The 18165-nt window shown below is 33.2% G+C and overlaps 3 protein-coding genes across 6 annotated transcripts; 1 reads left to right on the top strand and 2 right to left on the bottom strand.

Moving 5' to 3' along the window:
- The first annotated feature begins 5257 nt into the window (after window positions 1-5257).
- LOC112702200 (uncharacterized) lies at window positions 5258-9210 on the top strand. Of its 4 annotated transcripts, none has more exons than XM_025753148.3 (10): window positions 5258-5503; window positions 5866-6120; window positions 6349-6553; window positions 6796-6886; window positions 6980-7125; window positions 7230-7473; window positions 7563-7667; window positions 7750-7932; window positions 8077-8281; window positions 8599-9210. In XM_025753148.3, the coding sequence occupies exons 2-10, from the start codon at window positions 5892-5894 to the stop codon at window positions 9081-9083; spliced, it is 1893 nt and encodes a 630-aa protein (XP_025608933.1). In that variant the 5' UTR covers window positions 5258-5503; window positions 5866-5891; the 3' UTR covers window positions 9084-9210. The 4 variants fall into 4 exon arrangements, with proteins under 4 accessions (XP_025608933.1, XP_025608934.1, XP_025608935.1 ...); XM_025753149.3 differs by having other exon boundaries at window positions 5374-5543; XM_025753150.3 differs by having other exon boundaries at window positions 5377-5615.
- Window positions 9211-10032: 822 nt separating this feature from the next.
- Window positions 10033-12452, bottom strand: LOC112702201 (uncharacterized). The gene is made up of 3 exons (XM_025753151.2): window positions 12128-12452; window positions 10889-11097; window positions 10033-10474 (listed from the first exon to the last, which is right to left on the bottom strand). Exons 2-3 carry the CDS (start codon window positions 11072-11074, stop codon window positions 10295-10297), a joined length of 366 nt encoding a protein of 121 aa, XP_025608936.1. The 5' UTR covers window positions 11075-11097; window positions 12128-12452; the 3' UTR covers window positions 10033-10294.
- LOC114924228 (uncharacterized) lies at window positions 12066-16792 on the bottom strand. The gene is made up of 4 exons (XM_029288114.1): window positions 15872-16792; window positions 15638-15781; window positions 14052-15213; window positions 12066-12385 (listed from the first exon to the last, which is right to left on the bottom strand). Exons 1-4 carry the CDS (start codon window positions 16790-16792, stop codon window positions 12066-12068), a joined length of 2547 nt encoding a protein of 848 aa, XP_029143947.1.
- Between the last annotated feature and the right edge of the window lie 1373 nt (window positions 16793-18165).

Consider the following 18165-nt stretch of genomic DNA (forward strand, 5'->3'; position numbering starts at 1 on the left):
GAATACTATTGCGACACATGGCACAACTGGACACGTGGCCAAATAACATTGTGACACGTGGCACAACTATCCATGTCAGCATGCCACGTGTCACTGGTCACCACATCATCCTACCATTACACGTGGCCAAATCATGAAGTGACACGTGTCACTTACAGTCCACGTCATCATGCCATGTCATCACGTCATTGATGAAAAATGGGTCAGGGACTACTATGGTGCATTGTTTTCAATCTCAGGGACGTAATTGGTGCAATTGAAATTTTAGGGAAGATTTCAGTGCAAAACGCCAATCTCAGGGACTATTTTGGGGTTTAACTCAAAAAACTCTATATCACTCGGATTTGAATCCGCAACAAAACCGGCTTTTGATACCGTCACAGTAGGTCAAGAACAAGATTTATTGCTTCCCACAGAACTAGAAAGTTTGGACGAGAAAAAGGGGAAAAAAAGCATGGTGATTTCTCACTGAAAGATGATAGCTTATGTATCCTTCTCAAGGAGGATACCATAGCTCTGATACCATAATAAAATTATGAAAGAATGAGAAAAGATGAAGAAATTTTATTGTTGTGATTTTGTTGTATGGAGAACAATGCTACCTATTTATACTAATTACTAAACTGATTTTGAATTTTAAAATAAGCTAAAACAACTAGAATATCTAGATGATTCTGTTAGAGAAAGATAAGCATAACAAACTTAAAAAAAAGATAAGCATGACAAATTTTGTTTCTAGAAGAAAAAAGATAAGATAATAAATAAAAATAAAATATGAATTTAATATGGTATCAGAGCCAAACTTTAACATTAACTTTCCAAAACTTGTTCCCAATTCACGTTCTCTTCATTACTAAAGAAAAGAATGAAAATGCATAGAGCCAAACTACGCGGTCAAAGATTCCAAAGCAGACTACGCTCTTCATCCAGCAGTAAGAACAAACTAAAAGAACCTCTCGTGGATTCTGATGATTCTACAGTTGAGGTGCCATTCTCAAGCAAGAGAAAGGCAGCAAACACATTTGGTTACTGTCTTGAATCTGAGGGTACAAGTCACGGAATGAGAGATGAGGCTAACAAGGAGGATAAGAGGATGATGAATATCAAGAAAACAAAAACAGACTGTCTTATTCAAAATAAACAGTATGATTTCAATGATAATGAACTTGAATTCATTGATATTCTGTTTAACCTCCCTAGAAACTTCTTAGAGATGGTTAATTTATAGACTTCAAATAGTGCTGTGAATTCAAGCCCAAGTGCCGACCAAGTACAGGTTTCAAAGGAGGCTTCCGAAAAAACTGTTAGCTCAATGGATTCTGGGTCCAAGAAAAAAAATAAAAAAAATAGTCAACCAAGAAAGAAACAGCTCTAGTGTTGTGAATTCAGGCCTGAGTGCCGATCAAGAATGGGTTTCAAACAAAAATTCCAAGAAGACCGTTAGCTCAGTGAATTCTCGGTCCAAGGAAGAATCAAAGAAACCAGTCAACCAAGAACCCTATGAATTGCCACAAAATTTTAAGATCTTGATAAGTGATATGGGTGGCATCAGGATCACTCTGCTTATGGAAAAAACTTCCTATCTCTCGGATTTTAATCCGCAACAAAACCGACTTTCGATACCAGCACAGTAGGTCAGGGACAAAGATTTCTTACTTTTCATAGAACTAGAAAGTCTGGACAAAAAAAGGGAATAAAAGTGAAATTGATCAACCGTCGCTAAAAATCATCGAGTTGACTTTGATTAAGTGGTTCATGCACAAGAGCCCAGAGTCAGAGAAAGTAAGCACTTCCTATGTTCTAAGGTCAAATTGAGTCAAAGTTGCAAAGGCTAACAAATTAGAAAAGGACCATATTATTCAAGTTTGGTCATTCCGAGTTGACGAGAAATTATGCATGGCAATTGTCAAGTTTCGAATTTTTATTTAATTTTATTTTTTTAATCATTTTAGCCTAATTTGCTAATTGCAAGAACTATGTCGATAGATCCCTAATGAACTTTGTTAGTTTTTTCTTCTTTTTGGCTGGAATTATTGATAAAATTATCTTTATTGCAGTTGGAAGAATCAATTACATGTTTTTATATTTTTTTAAAATAAAAAAATAAAAATAAAAATAAAATAAAAATTTAAAAATAACTAATCATCTTTTAGTTAAAAATATTTAAAAAATTAAAAAAAATATTTATTATTATTCAATTAAAACATAAAGTACTAATTAAATACAATAAATACACATTAAAAGTGTCATAATAATAATTATTATAAAAGTTTTCAGTTACAAATATTAAAATTTTACAATTTATAGATATTAATACTCTCACTACTATATTATTTTGATCTACTTATACATGTTATATGAGACTTTACTACTATTTATTTTTTAATTTCTCATACCAATTAGCAAAAATTTCTTCAAGTAAGTTTAAATATGTCACATTTTCTTATTGAATACATTCAAATATATCATAATTATAAAATTAATTTATAATTTATATTTATATTTTTTATATTTTTCATTCTCATTCATTTTTCGAAATTCAAGTAAGTTTAAATTTGATGCATCTCTTACTAGATATATTTAAATATATCATGATTATAAAAATAATTTATATTTTTAGTATTTTTCATTCTCATTCATTTTTAAAATTTTTTTTTCTTTACTTATTTGCAACCAAAACAACACCATATAAAAAGATAAATTATGACAACTAAAACAAATATAAAAATAAAAATAACAATTAAAAATATAATTTTATATAATTATAATATAAAAGTCTATATTTTTTTAAATAAATGAACTTAAATATTTAAAATGATAAATTGTATTTTAATTAAATAATTATATAAAATTTTAAATAAATTATTAAATAAATATTTTATAAAATATTTTTAATATATAATAATTTAAATTTAATATTAATTTATATATTATCTAATAATCTTTAATTAATATAATATTTATTAAAATATATTATATAGTATAATTAATTTATTTCTTCGTTTATCTCGTTCTAATTAAAATAATAAAAAAAAAAGAAAAGATGGTGAGTGTCAATCCCCGGTTGAGAAGAGATTGGTAGATTCTGATTTGCTTATTCATTAATATCATAATATGACATAATACAATTTTTTTTTGGGTGCATGTTCCAAAATGCATCAATGTTTGGGCCACCCTTATCAATTAGCACCCCAAGAGAACTGAAGTTGTTTAATTGTCTTCATTGTCACGGTAAAGATATAGACATTTTTTGAAGTTCTCAGTGTATTCTCTAATAACATATCAATTACTATGGATCAGTTTTATACTTCTATTTAAAATTTATTGTTGGATCCGAGAATAGATTTTTATATAAAAAATAAAATTCGAAATTCTACTACTTACTTCAACAAATTAATAAACTAATAACTAAATTAACTTAAGTTGGTTAAAGATATAAATATTTATTTAGTTCGAAAAGAAAATCAAATCCGTACTACACTCTACAAATTATGCAAAGTGCTCATCTCAATTGACAAATGCACATATATCAGTACTACACATTTTCTTATCCTTATTTTTAAAAATCCAAATCAATAAGAAAAGCCTTTTAATTTTGATGTATTAATAATCATTTGATCATTTTTTATAATTATTCAAAGAGTTTAATTTTAATAAATTAATAATTTAAAATATTTTATATAATGGTTGAATTAATTTTATTCGTTTATATGATTATGAATGTATCTATTTCTTTAACCCAATACACATATAAAATATTTTTATATTAATTGCATATAAAAAATAGATATTTATCTAAATAATCAGTATTAAAAATAATTATTAAGGTTTTGCGAACATCAAGACTTTATTTGTTTACAGGATTTAGTAGATAAGATATAGATAAAAATATTATATCCAAAAATATTAAATTAATATATTTTATATCTTTTTTAATAAAAAAATACACAAAGGCACAATTTACTTTTTTATTTTTTATTATTTTTATCAATTTTTATAATTATATTTTTTTAATATTATATTTTTTCTTTCAAATTTTTCGTATAAAAAATAAATAAAAATTTTATAATTTATCATCAAATAAAATATAAAAATATTAATTTTTATATATCTATTTTTTAAGACTTATTTTTAATATTTTATTTTATCTTACTTGCCAAAACACAATCCAATAGACAACCCTAAACTGTTTAGATTATTGAATGAAAAGTAATTTTCCTTTTTATAATTTTGAAAGCCATTTTTTTCTTTTCCAGATCCATTGGCTCCACATACCCGAAATCTCGCCGACCTCTCAAATCGACAGAAAAGATTTAAGACTTTACATAATAAATTACTAATGAGATATGTTCCCATACAAGTGTCAATTATATACCATTTTTTTTAATTTAAAAGCGATTTATATTTAATTACATTACTTTGTCTTAAAATATAATTTTAATTAAAAAAATAAGAAATTAGTTATTGGATTATATATTTATTAATATATAAGTTTTTTAATAAATTTAATTACTAAAATAATATATAAAAATTATTTAATAATACAAATAAAATCATACTTTTCTATTTTTCTTTAAAAGATTTTTTATTTTTATAAATTAAATAAATATAATAATTACCGAAATAAATAATTTTAAAAATATTTATCGAAATAAATACCCTTCTCTTATTTCTATCTGTTTTTTCTCCTTTCCTCTTTGTCTTTTTTTTCTTGTGTTTTTGTTCTTGTTTTTTTCCTCTGAAATTTAGATATGAATCTAGGTTCATCTAAAATAATTTTTTGTGGTATATTGATTTTTTTTATAAATGTTTTGAATATGGTATTACAAATCTAAGACAAAGATATAAGAACAAAAACTTTTCATCCCAAAATATATTTTTATATTTGAAAAGTTTTTAGAGTTATTTGGAGAAGAAAGAATAATTTTTTGTATTGCAGTATTTTTTGTATAAAATTTAAAATAAAAGAAATTGTGATTTGTTTTTATTTTTATCTTATAAATTCTTTTTTAATCAAATTCTGTGTTTTTTCAAATCATAATTATTTTTTGTGTTCATTGGCAAGGCAACAGAATATGAAAAATATTAAAAATTCTAACTCATTCTTTTGGATTTTTTATTTTTTGATATTTTTTGAAAATAATATATATTTAAATAGTAAAAAATAAATTAAGACTTTTAATTATAATTCATAAAATATTATTAATTCTCTCTGTAAAAATATACAAATATAAATCAATAATCAATAATAATTAATAACAAACAAAAAAACGTTAAAGCATGGAAGTTCAAAAAAAGAAAAGAAAGAAAAAAGTGCTATAGCATGTGCATATATTTTTATGAATATCTCTAAGCTTAGATTCAAAAAATGCTGCCGGAACCAGACATTGTTCACTGATAATTAAGAAAGTAGCTCCCACTCTTTCTCTCTCTATACAACACTCATTGCACGCTTCACACTCACAAATCTAGCTCATTATCTTCCTCTCTGGATTCCAATCAAGTTAAGTGTCTAAGCTAAGCTACTTCAAGTTCAAGTTCAAGTTCTGTATCTAATCTGAGTAACAGCATTCTTTAATGCCTACACTATGCTCCATTTCCTCCCCGAGTAACATGTTTTTTTTTTCACCTTGCCTTTTCGTTTGTTTGGTTTGTTCTTGATATGTTCATTAAATGTGATTCACATGTTTCTTATTTTGCAAAAAATCATGTAACTGTGGCTTTTTTTTCAGACAGTAGACAGAATAGAATCCCTTTAGGCCATTCTACTGTCTAATCTAAGTGTTGAAAATGTTTTTCCTTTTTTCTTTTCTTTTATTTTTTTCCTTCTTCAATTTTTTTTTAACCGTGTTTTGTACTATGCAGAAATCGTAAAAGGTTCAGGTGTTAAAATGGGAAGATCTTCAATACCCATTGTGGGTATTACTATTCTGCTACTGTGTTGCTGCTTGGTTTCATTTTCAGAAGCAGAATATTTGAAGTATAAGGACCCAAAACAGCCATTGAACGTTAGAATCAAAGACTTGCTCAAAAGAATGACATTAGAGGAGAAGATAGGCCAAATGGTACAGATTGAGAGAGCTGTTGCCACCTCAGATGTTATGAAGAACTACTTCATTGGTTAGCATCCAAATTTCTACTAAAAGATCAGTGCTTTTTTGTTTTAATGGCATACCCTTTTGGCTTTTTCAGCTATAGATCACTGGAAAACAAATAGTTGGCAACTCTAGATTAAAAAGTTAACTACTTTTGAAAAAAGTTTGTAGTTTTTTAATAGTGGGAAAGAAAAAAAAGAGTGAGCCTGTTACATCCAAATAGCAAAGTTGATCTGATAATTGGTTTTGGCAGGGAGTGTACTGAGTGGAGGAGGGAGTGTTCCGGCACCAAAAGCATCTCCTGAGGCTTGGGTCCAATTGGTGAATCAGCTCCAAAGTGGATCTTTGTCGACACGCCTTGGGATTCCGATGATTTATGGCATAGATGCAGTTCATGGCCACAACAATGTCTACAAAGCAACAATCTTCCCACACAATGTTGGGCTTGGAGCTACCAGGCAAGTTCAGAATATCCTTAAATAGATTCTCATTCAAGCTGCCATAAATTAAACTGTACCAAAGGAACTGAAATTGGTATAACACATGAATTCAATAAGGATTCGTTGCATTAAGATTATTCCTTAGTGGTTATGGATTTTATAGATGAGTTATTCTTTCTATTTTATGTGTTAGCACTAAGTAGCTGCTAGACTGAATAAAAATAGCCATAATTATAATGAATTTATACTGTATGGTTTAGGGATCCTCTGCTGTTAAAGAAGATTGGAGATGCTACTGCTCTTGAAGTTAGAGCTACTGGAATTCAGTATGTTTTCGCGCCATGTATTGCGGTAATTAACTAAACAGCATTGTAATTCTATGTTTCCAATTACACAAAACATTTGATCAAGTGTCCTACTATGTTGATGATTATTTGTCTACAGGTTTGCAGAGATCCGAGGTGGGGACGATGCTACGAAAGCTACAGTGAGGATCCTCAGGTTGTTAGGACAATGACAGAAATTATTCCTGGTTTGCAAGGAGACATTGTTGGAAATAAATTAAAGGGTGTACCCTTTGTTGCTGGAAAGTAAGATCTTGATTCCTGGTTTAAAATTGTGCTTGAAAAATCAAAATAAATATCAGTATGAATCAGTGTATAATTTGATCCTGCTTAATGAATTGATATTGCAGGAACAAGGTTGCAGCTTGTGCCAAGCATTATGTTGGGGATGGAGGCACAAACAAGGGAATCAATGAGAACAACACAGTGATAAGTTACAATGGATTGCTTAGCATTCATATGCCTGCATATCTCGACGCAATCGCCAAAGGTGTTTCGACAGTGATGGTTTCCTACTCTAGCTGGAATGGCAAGAAGATGCATGCTAACCATTTTCTAGTCACTGATTACCTCAAGAACAAGTTGAAGTTCAAGGTAAGTATAAAATTTTGTTCAATTAGTTCTCCAATAAAACAATTAAAATGTATGCTTAATTTCATGTGCAATTTCGGTTTCTTTTTCAGGGTTTTGTCATATCAGATTGGATGGGAATTGATAGGATTACTTCTCCTCCTGGTGCTAACTATTCATACTCAGTTCAAGCTGGTGTTAGTGCTGGAATTGATATGGTAAATATATATGATGCTTTCTGAATATGAAATTTTAACATTATGGTTTTTATTCTTATTTAGCATATACATTATTATGTAGATTATGGTTCCCTACAACTTCACAATATTCATTGATGACCTGACCTATCAAGTGAAGAACAAAATCATTCCAATGAGTAGGATTGATGATGCTGTGAGCAGAATCCTAAGAGTAAAATTTGTTATGGGGCTATTTGAGAATCCACTAGCTGATCAAAGCCTGGTGAACCAACTTGGTAGTAAGGTACATTTTCTTCGAGTTAACTCACAAACTCGCATAAGTTTATTAGTTTAATTTCCCGAATTGAGTCTACAGTTTTCCAAGTTGAGTTTTACAATTCAAGTGGGAAGAGGCCATTCATTGATCTAAGTATTGTGTCTTAAACAGGAACACAGAGAGTTAGCAAGGGAAGCTGTAAGGAAATCACTTGTGCTGCTAAAGAATGGTAAATCTGGTGAGACACCATTGCTTCCCCTTCCCAAGAAAATTGCAAAAATATTGGTGGCCGGAAGCCATGCTGACAACTTGGGCTATCAGTGTGGAGGATGGACAATAACATGGCAAGGTCTTGGTGGCAATGATCTCACAGTTGGTAAGTCCACTTTGTTTGTTAAATGTTAAGTTTGGTCTCTTGTTCTAGAATAACACCGGAAGCTTCCATTCTAAGGCGACTGCGTGCGCAGGCGTATACTGTTATATTCAAGTCCTTGTAACTCTCAAGTCTTTACCAATTCAATATTTACATTAGTTATATTATTTGGATGTTGTAAAAATTGAACCATAGAAAACTTACATGGATCTACATGCAGATTGAATAATATCCATGCATATAGCTAGATATTTGTTCATGTTTTCCTTTTGGAAGATATCTACAAAATCTTTGATAAATTTTCCATTTTTTCCCAACAGGTACAACAATCCTCAATGCTGTGAAACAAACAGTTGATCCTGCTACTGAAGTTGTCTTCAATGAAAACCCTGACTCAAACTTTGTCAAGTCCAACAAGTTCTCATATGCCATAGTGGTTGTAGGCGAACCCCCTTATGCAGAAACGTACGGCGACAGTTTGAACCTGACCATAGCCGAGCCAGGTCCAAGCACAATAACCAATGTATGCAGTTACATCCGGTGTGTGGTGGTTCTCGTCACCGGTCGTCCAGTTGTGGTTCAGCCGTATCTGTCAAAGATAGATGCACTTGTGGCCGCTTGGCTTCCGGGAACTGAAGGCCAAGGTGTTGCTGACACTCTCTTTGGTGACTATGGATTCAGTGGCAAGCTTGCAAGAACATGGTTCAAGAGTGTTGACCAACTTCCTATGAATGTTGGTGATAAACATTATGATCCTCTATTTTCATTTGGTTTTGGTTTGACCACAAACTCCACTAATTACTGAAATGAGAGTCTTGTATGAGAAAATTTCTCTAGGAACACCGGGTTATCATTAACTTGGCATTTATCATTAATGATTGAATGTCTCAAACTTAATTTTATGATATTAATAATAGAAAAACTTTTGATTCCTTGACATTCTTCTTTTATCTTTCTTTTTTCTTCTTGGATAGAAGGTGCCTCATAGTATAGTAATAATAGAAGAACTTTTGATTCCTTCATTCTTCTTTTATCCTTCTTTTTTCTTCTTGGATAGAAGGTGCCTCATAAATCATAGTATAGTAAGACATAAGGGTGGCAATAGATAGAGTAGGATAAAATTTGAATCCAACTCTAATTCTATCCGCAGGTTGAGAATAACTTAACCCTAATCCTATCCGCGTTCAACCTGCGGGTATCCAACCATACCCGTAAATTTTCACAAATATGGAATATTATTATATAATCTAATAAGCTTGCAAATTAAAAATTCAATACAAGCAATATAATCATTTCACAAACAACACAATCGTCCCATAAACAACATAACCATCAAATGCTCAATTCTATATAAAAATCTTTGCTTAAATTAATAATACAAATAGAAATAAAATATTGTGATACAATATTGTATTTATATATTACTAAAATATAATTGATTTTTATATAAACAAAAGTGTTAAATAATCAATTGTTGATCTGAGCTCAATAGTAAAGACTTTTTGCATTAAATGAGAGATCCTTAGTTCAACACCTACCTATAACATATTTTCATAACATATACATATATAGGGTGCGGGTTGGTCAGGTAGAGTTGAAACTCAATCCGCACCCTATCCGACCCACGCTCAAACCTGTTCGACACTCAACCCTAGTCGCAACGGAACGGATTGGGTACCCGAGGGTAGGGTGCATGTTACCACCCCTGGTAAGACGAGACATTTTGTTTTCCAAATTAAAAAACTAAACAAAAATAAAACTGTTCCTGATCTCAAGGAACAAACAAAACAGCTCAACTATGAGAAACTTGGTTATTAAGGTTACATATTATTGACACTGAAACAAGCATGCGGGAGATGAATAAAGATACGAAGGTAAGAGCATATAGGAAGGTTCAAGAGCAAAAGGAATACAACTTTCACAGTAACTTGTAGCGTACTAAGCCCAAAATCCTCAAAAGATCCTATGATTCTCATAGATACTAGCTCTAACAGTTTGCTGAAATGCCAAATTCCTCTAGATAGCCACCTTTCTTGGAGGAATTACCACATTCTTGTTTCCTGGGAATGCATTTTTCGATATATCTACCAGTGCCTTGAAGCTGTATGGCTCATGCATGGACAATTCTGACAGAACCTTTCTGTTGAGTTGGATATTCTCCTTCATCAGACCATGCATGAAGTTTCCATAATTGACCTGGAAAATTAAAACAAGGGTTCGATAAAGGAAAGTATCGGAGATAACAGAGTTTACCTAATATTCAGAACATTAGGTGTTGGAAATGGATCATATTTATCCTCACTTGACAACAGATAATATTTTTGTTCTTTTGGTTTGAGAATCTCCATACTGGCTGTGACACTAAACTCAGGGTATTCCCACACCAAATACTTTCGTGCAAACATGGATTAAACAAATATTTTACAAAAATGATTCGCAATCATAACAATTCCATTACCAAGGGTTTGATTCAATGACTAAAGTTTAATGATAACATTAGCAGCCGCATACCATATTTCATTCTCAAGTATTGAAGTCCAAAAGATATAAAATCATCTGCATATTATTAAATATTAATTGTTAAGAGAATAAAATGAATAGTATACGTACACCATGAAGGCGGGTTCCAGCATTAATCCTTTGTATCCAAAGGGATCTCATGTCACGCTTTTTGTTGCGGCGATCTCGATACGAATATTGCAAGGCCTTCTCCACCCTCTCCCTTGCTATCCTTATGCAGTTCTTGGCTCTCCCCCTGAAGCCCTTTGCAAGCTTGAATATCTTATCTTTATTCATTTTCTTCTCTCGTTCTCGTCACTCTACAAACACAATTTCATCATCCAAAAATAAATAAATAAAAAATCTCAATTCCAAACTGAGGATGAAAATTGAAAACTTTATTAACATGTAGAATTCAATTTATAATATATGCATACATTGCAGGTGTTAACACATACAACCAATCAAGTATTGCTACAATATCGTAATATTTTTACTCAACAACAAACTGTCTAAAAGATTTACAAATGAAAAACATGTGGTAGGAGCCAATGCATCAAACTTAAGCTCCAACATTTATATGAAACGCCACCCAATTTTTTAAGGAATAATACAACTCATAATTAAGAACCCTGTGTTACTGATACAATGTGTTACTCTGGAGTGGCCAAGTACCGTTATACGAAAAATCCGAACTTTAACCAAATGCCTAGAACACAAAACTAGCTAACATACAAATAATTCCCACAAAAAAAGATGTCAGGCATTTTGTCAAACACATAAAAGGCACTCGCTCAGCTTACAGAAACCACTAGTCACAGTCATGGGCCAATGCAAAGCTAGCTATATACACTTCATATCAAAAACGGATCCAGAAAATTTTGATAGTGGAGACAAAATATACATAATATGATAATAATTTTTACAATTGTACTATGTTATTGTACAATATCCTTCCTAATTCAATTATAAATCAATACACACAAACATAAGTCATTCAAATTAATTTCCAGAAGCAACAAAAAACAATATCTTAATTCAATACACAAACAATTTAACAAACAGATCAGTGACACCAAATTAGCAATTATATCATGAGAACAATATCCTAATTCAATCAAAATTTACATTTCACAATTAACAAACCAACTATATCAAAATCAATCATGAGATAAAATTAGCAATTATCGGATAACATTAACAAACCAATCATGAGCCAACTATGTCGAAAATCACAATTCACAAAATCATTGTCAATATCAGATTCTTATTACTAAATAATATAAAATCAACTTTTACTAAACAAAATGTCAAATCCAAGCAACCAAGCAAGTAGATCAGTGAATGTACCAAGACTCCAGGAGGCAGCAGCCAGCAGCGGTGTGGTGCCCAGCAGGCAGCAGGGACGAACAGACTCGAGAGGCTGAAGACTGAAGAGTTGCGGTGCCTGAAGCGGCTTTAAACTGGAGAGGCGAGACTCGACAGACGATGACGGAGTGGCGTCGGCGAAGTGGAACGCAGAACAGACGCGGTGAATGGAGCAGCGATGGGGGAGAACGCAGCAGCGCCGCAGCGACGTCGGCGGCAGTGACGCCGGGGGCAGTGACTCTGGAGTTTGGAGCAGAGAGAGAAAATTGAAAAAGGGGAGAAAGGTTAGGGATTGGGGAAGTTGGGGAAATTAGAGTAAATAGATGGTGTAATTTATTTTGATTTCTCATTTTTTATATTTTTATTAATTTTTCAGTTTAAAATTTACTATTAAAATAAGTTGATAAAATTATCATTTTTAATTTAAAATTAATTTAACGTAGTAGTTTAATATATTATTAAAATTAAGGTTAATAAAATAATTTGGATAATAATTTATTAAAGTAAAGCCAAAATAAATATTATTATGGGAATAATTAACTATTATTGTTAAAAATTAGACATGCTCCTACTAGCTAATGAATAAATAAATTTATCCGTAATTCATACAAATGAGTATGAAAAATATAACAACCAAGATGTTGGATTTTGGTGCGAGGGTAAAAAATTTTTTGCAGTAGGGAGTTGAACCCAAAAATTCTTAACATTGAATTTGACTAAGTGTTACTGTGTATGATGGAATTATTGTATATTTATCTAGCAAATGTTATTTTTATTATCTTAAGTTTTGGTTGATGTTTTGTTTGTCAAGTTTTAATATTTTTTTAGTAACTGAACATAACACAAAGAAAAAAGACCTAAGAAAAAGAGTAGTACTCCTCTCTAATAATAATGTCTAAATTATTAGGAGGCAGTAACCACTCTAGATACACCTGCTTGTTTAAAACAACAGTCTTAGCCATTAAATTAGCCGCTCTGTTTGCTGTTCGCTGGATGAACACTAAAGTAGCTGTCCAATTGCGCTGGAGCATCTCTTTGATTTTGTCAAGCAGATCAGAGTCATTCCTAATCATGCTGGTTGTGCCTCGCGAAACAAGAAGAAATGCATCAAGGTTATCAATTTCACATATGACCTCTTTGCACTCGCAATCCCAAGCCATAACAAGCCCTCTCCAAATAGTATGAAGCTCACAACAGAGAACACTAGAAAGAGGTATACTGGCAGAACAACCTTTTATCCAAATTCACATGCTGTCTCTAATAATACATCCAAAGCCAGCTAATTGCTCATTTTCAAAAATGCTTGCATCGCAGTTCATTTTACAGACATTAATTGGAGGTGGTTCCCAGTTATATTTCAAAGAAGAAGGAATAATATGTTTTTGGTTGATAACAACATTAGAGAAATCTCGAGCAGCATGTTTAACTAAGTGAACAATTTTCTCCTTACTCCATGGATCATCTTGGTGGAAGATGTCATTGTTCCTATCCCTCCAAATCCACCAAAAGGCCGCTGTAAAGAGAAACTCATTTTTGTTGAGGTTAGAACGAATCCAAGACACAAAATCCAAATTAGAGTCCTCAGCGGTCATTCCCAAATTTAAGCTAATCCAAATCTGACGAGCTTTTTGGCAAGTCCTAAAGCAGTGGTTAATATCCTCTAGAGCAAGATAACATCTCTGACAAAAATCAGAAGTAGAAGTACCTCTTTGAAACCGGTAACTAGCTGTGGGAACTCCGTTGCTGAGGCAAAGCCAGAGCAGACACTTTATCTTCTCCGGTAATCTCAAGCGCCAAAGCCAAAGCCAATTTTCATTATCATTCCAGCCAAATTTCTTCTTCAATAGCCATTCATACCCGCTTTTAGTCGAGTAGGTGAGAGTATTTGAGTTTGTCCAAAACCAACCTGTTTTATCTCCTGCCTGCTTGATAGGATCAAAGAGCATCAAATCAAGTTTAACTTCTTCCGGAATCATTGTGCAAAGAATATCCCACCGCCAATGCCCATGGTGCCAGACATCTTCTAACTTCAAGTGAGAATCAGAAATGTGCACAAAAGGAACCAAAGGAGCTAGCTCACATGGTCGCCAAGCATGATACCAAAAGGATTGAGACATCCTGCCTGTACACCAATCAAAACCATCACGAAGCTTTTCTATTGTCTTATAAATCGCTCGCCAAGTGCTTGAAACATTGTTAGAAAATTTGGGTGAAAAGCAGGAACTCCCGTATAAATATTTTGCCAACATAATTCTTACCCAAAGCTTATCTTTATTATGCAATAATTGCCAAACAAGCTTTCCGAGTAAAGCAAAATTTACACATTGAGTATCTCTAATTCCCAAGCCTCCATATTTTCTTGGAGTGACAACTTTGCTCCACTTGACCAAATTTAAGCAACGCTCCCCCACCTTTCCCTTCCACAAGAATTGTCTAAGCACATAATCAATCTTTTGACAAACGGAAGTAGGAAAAAGAGTCACTTGCATCTGATAAATAGGAAGAGAAGAAGCAACAGATTTAATTAAGCAAAGCCTGCCTGCTCTGTTAAGGAGCCGACCTTTCCAACTAGCCAGCCTATTCTTGATCTTCTCTAAAGAGTCCGAAAAAATAGATCTAGCAGCTCGAGGATGATTAAGGTTCACCCTCAAGTATTTGCCTAGGTCACTAGTAAAAGGAATATGAGAAACACTAGACAACATTTCCTTCCTTCTATTAGAGATATTTCTAGAACAAATAGTTTTAGATTTTTCAATGTTAACCTTCATACCTGAAGCTTTACAGAACAACTCCAAGGTGTGCACAACATTCTGAACTTGACTTTTCTTCGCTTTACAAAAAAGGAGGAGGTTATCTGCAAACATCAAGTGAGAAACTCTAGGTACCCCTCTAGAAATAGCCACACCATCCCAAATACCCTCGTCAACTTGTTTGGAAATGAAGCACGCCAATCTCTCCATGCACAAAACAAATAAATACGGAGAAATTGGATCTCCTTGCCTGAGCCCTCTGCGAGGTTGGAAGCTGTCCAATCTATTCCCATTCCAAAGGATGGAAAGATTTGAGGCCTGAACACAATTCATTACAAGCCAAATAATTAGAGAAGGAAAGCCAAAAGATTCAAGCAAGAAAATTCCAATCAACTCTATCATAAGCCTTTTCTAAATCAATCTTAAAAGCCATAGCTCCTTTTCTAGACTTTGTCCGCTTAAGAAAGTGAAGAACTTCTTGGGCGACAATAATATTATCAGGTGCTCCTCTACCATGAATAAACCCTCCCTGAGTTGGGCTAACAATCTCATCCAAAAATGGTCGTAATCTATTAACCAGCACTTTAGTCACTAGCTTATAAATTACATTACAAAGGCTTATTGGCCAAAAATCTTTCAATCTAGTTGGAGGGTCGCACTTAGGGATAAGAACAATCAAAGTTTCCAACAAAGAATGGCTTAACGTCTCCCCTAAGAATGCTTTCTGAACAGTACACCATACCTCATGACCCACCACATCCCAATATTCCTTGAAGAAAAAAACTTGAAAACCATCCGACCCAGGAGCTTTGAACGAGCTCATATTATCCAGAGCTTCTTTAACCTCCAACATTGTTACTGGTTTAGACAAATTATCACAAGCATCCTGGCTAAGAGATGGCATAGGAATTTATCCCATGCAATTAACCTCAACAGGCTCAGTAGAACAAAAAATATTTTTGAAGAAATGAACAACCTCCCTTTGCAAAACTTCCGGATCATCAGACCAAGACCCATCACTGACTAGCAACCCATGAACCTTGTTAGATTTTCTTCTAAGGATGATTTGCATATGGAAAAAGCTAGTATTTCTATCACCATACCGAACCCATTGATCTCTTGACTTCTGGTACCAAAGCAATTCTTCCTGGGCCAAAACTATATTATACTCAGCTCTCAATTCTTCCTCTTTGTGCTTCAGAATCGGATCATCGTCAGCTTCCATTTTCCGTTGAATACGATTCAAATAACTCTCCAATTCCCTCTTTTTAATAAAAATATTGCCGAAGACCGTAGAGTTGAATTCCAACGAAGCTTCTTGGACCCCCAGCAACTTCCTATGGATGCCAAAGTCTGTACTATCCCAAGATTTCTGAACAATGGCCTTGTAATTAGGATGCGTTGCCCATGCCGCTTGGAATCTAAAAGGCCGGTTTCCTTTCTTGATAGGAACTCCTTGACATCGGATAAGTAGGGGACAATGATCAGAGTGGAAACGACTGAGAACTTCAAGAAAAGCTTCTGGAAAAAGAAGGCGCCATTCTGTAGTACAGCAAGCTCTATCCAATCTCTTTGTAATTTCTTTGTATCCTTGAATTTTACAGAACCAAGTAAACCGTCTTCCAAAGGTTGTTAGATCAAAAAGACCACAAGAATCTAGAGTACTTGCAAAGATACTACTGCGATTTGAATAGAAATTACCCTCTTTCACCTCATGAACACTCAAAATATCATTAAAATCTCTAACCACCACCCACGGGTCCTGAATGCACAAACCAATATCAAGCAGATGACTCCATAATTCTACTCTATTAGTGGCTTGAGGGCTGCCATAAACCGCACTGCAGATCCATCTTCGCCCACCACCATCAATTTCCAAAGTTACACATTGATTCATAGCCCAAAGAATTTTACAAGAAAATTTTAAATTAGCAGAGAGGAACCAAATTCCTCCCTTGTGTCCAACAGCATCTACAATCCCTACAGGATAATAGCCTAATCTCCCCCAAAATTATTTCATAGTTTCAAACCCAATATGAGTTTCCACCAAAATAAAAAAAAAGTTGGTTGAAATTTTCGTACCAACTCCTTACAGTGCACCCGAGACATCTTATTTGATGCCCCCCCTAACATTCCAACTAATAATATTTAAATGGTCACAATCCATAAAAAATAAATTAAATAATTGGAATGTTTAATCATTCTACCTCATGTTGATGGGCTCTTGTCTCCAAGTGTCTCCTTGTGGACTTGCACCGCAAAACTATCATTCTTCTGTTGAGGTTGGGTCTCCAAGTTTATTGTTGCACTAACTTTATCAAGCTCTTTTTGTACTCAAGAATCCATTGACAATGCTTCAGTAGGTGAGTTTTGAAGCGAAATAGGATGCTGCCTTTTGTGCCCTGCTTTAAAAAAGGGAGTATTCTGATCCTTGAAAGCCACCTGAGTTGTTCCCAAAGAGCCAAGCATGGATGGAGGATCTTTCTTTTCCTTAGGCCCCACATTTGCATTTGATAAGGACTTCACCTTTGCATTTGATGAGGATCTAGCATGCATGTTTTTAGACCCAAAAGAAAATTTCTTACTCACCAAATTGGAGCATATTGCTACATTGGCTTTTTTTGGCACCACATTGTGGCCATTACCCACTTTTTCCTTGCCTTTTCTACTAACTGTAACCCATTCACCCTCTTTTGCACGAGTATCCCTTTCCATACGTGAGTCTTGCAAATTATCATGCACAAGATCTGCTGCACCATGCTTCTCCATAATTGGAATTGATTTGGCATTAATTCCAAATTCAAAAGTTAAATTTTAATTTTTTACTGGAATTTGACTACCTTCCAACGTTTTCTCGTTGTTATCTACAGGAAAAAATGACGGCAAATTTTTCTCCTTCACCGTGCTTTCCTTCCCAATGCCATTGTTGTTCTCTTTCGCACATTCTCTTGTGACATGCCCAAAGCAGCTACATTTTTCACAAATTAAATTCAAGTGCTCATATTCTATGTCATACATATGACCATCAACTTGAATTTTTTTTATAACTGAAAGTCCCAAGTTAATTTGCACACATGCTCTTGCATACTTTCCCCTCTCTGCAGACTTGGTGGCTAAGTCAATGCGGATCGGTTTGCCAAGCTGACGCAATCATTTTCATGGCTCTCTCTTGATAATAGTTAATGTTTAAACCTGTGATTCTTATCCAAACCATGGTAGACCCAAAAGTGTTTTCACAAGGTCTGAATGAAGAACCCCAAGGTTTAACCG

This window comes from Arachis hypogaea, chromosome 7, assembly GCF_003086295.3.
Source record: "Arachis hypogaea cultivar Tifrunner chromosome 7, arahy.Tifrunner.gnm2.J5K5, whole genome shotgun sequence".
NCBI classification, from domain to species: Eukaryota; Viridiplantae; Streptophyta; class Magnoliopsida; order Fabales; family Fabaceae; genus Arachis; species Arachis hypogaea.

Excerpts from the sequence above, each read along its gene's own strand:
- LOC112702200 (XM_025753147.3), top strand. The coding sequence starts at position 5,578 with ATGCCTACACTATGCTCCATTTCCTCCCCGA. Across the intron at positions 7,668-7,749 it reads TTAGTGCTGGAATTGATATG|ATTATGGTTCCCTACAACTT; the intron begins GTAAATATATAT and ends ATTATTATGTAG. Across the intron at positions 8,282-8,598 it reads TGGCAATGATCTCACAGTTG|GTACAACAATCCTCAATGCT; the intron begins GTAAGTCCACTT and ends TTTTCCCAACAG.
- LOC112702201 (XM_025753151.2), bottom strand. The coding sequence starts at position 11,074 with ATGAATAAAGATAAGATATTCAAGCTTGCAAAGGGCTTCAGGGGGAGA. Across the intron at positions 10,475-10,888 it reads CTGGAACCCGCCTTCATGGT|GTCAATTATGGAAACTTCAT; the intron begins GTACGTATACTA and ends TTAATTTTCCAG.
- LOC114924228 (XM_029288114.1), bottom strand. The coding sequence starts at position 16,792 with ATGAATCAATGTGTAACTTTGGAAATTGATGGTGGTGGGCGAAGATGG. Across the intron at positions 15,214-15,637 it reads GGGATGTGGTGGGTCATGAG|GCCTCAAATCTTTCCATCCT; the intron begins GTATGGTGTACT and ends AATTGTGTTCAG. Across the intron at positions 12,386-14,051 it reads GCAGGCAGGAGATAAAACAG|AGTCACTGCCCCCGGCGTCA; the intron begins GTTGGTTTTGGA and ends TCCAAACTCCAG.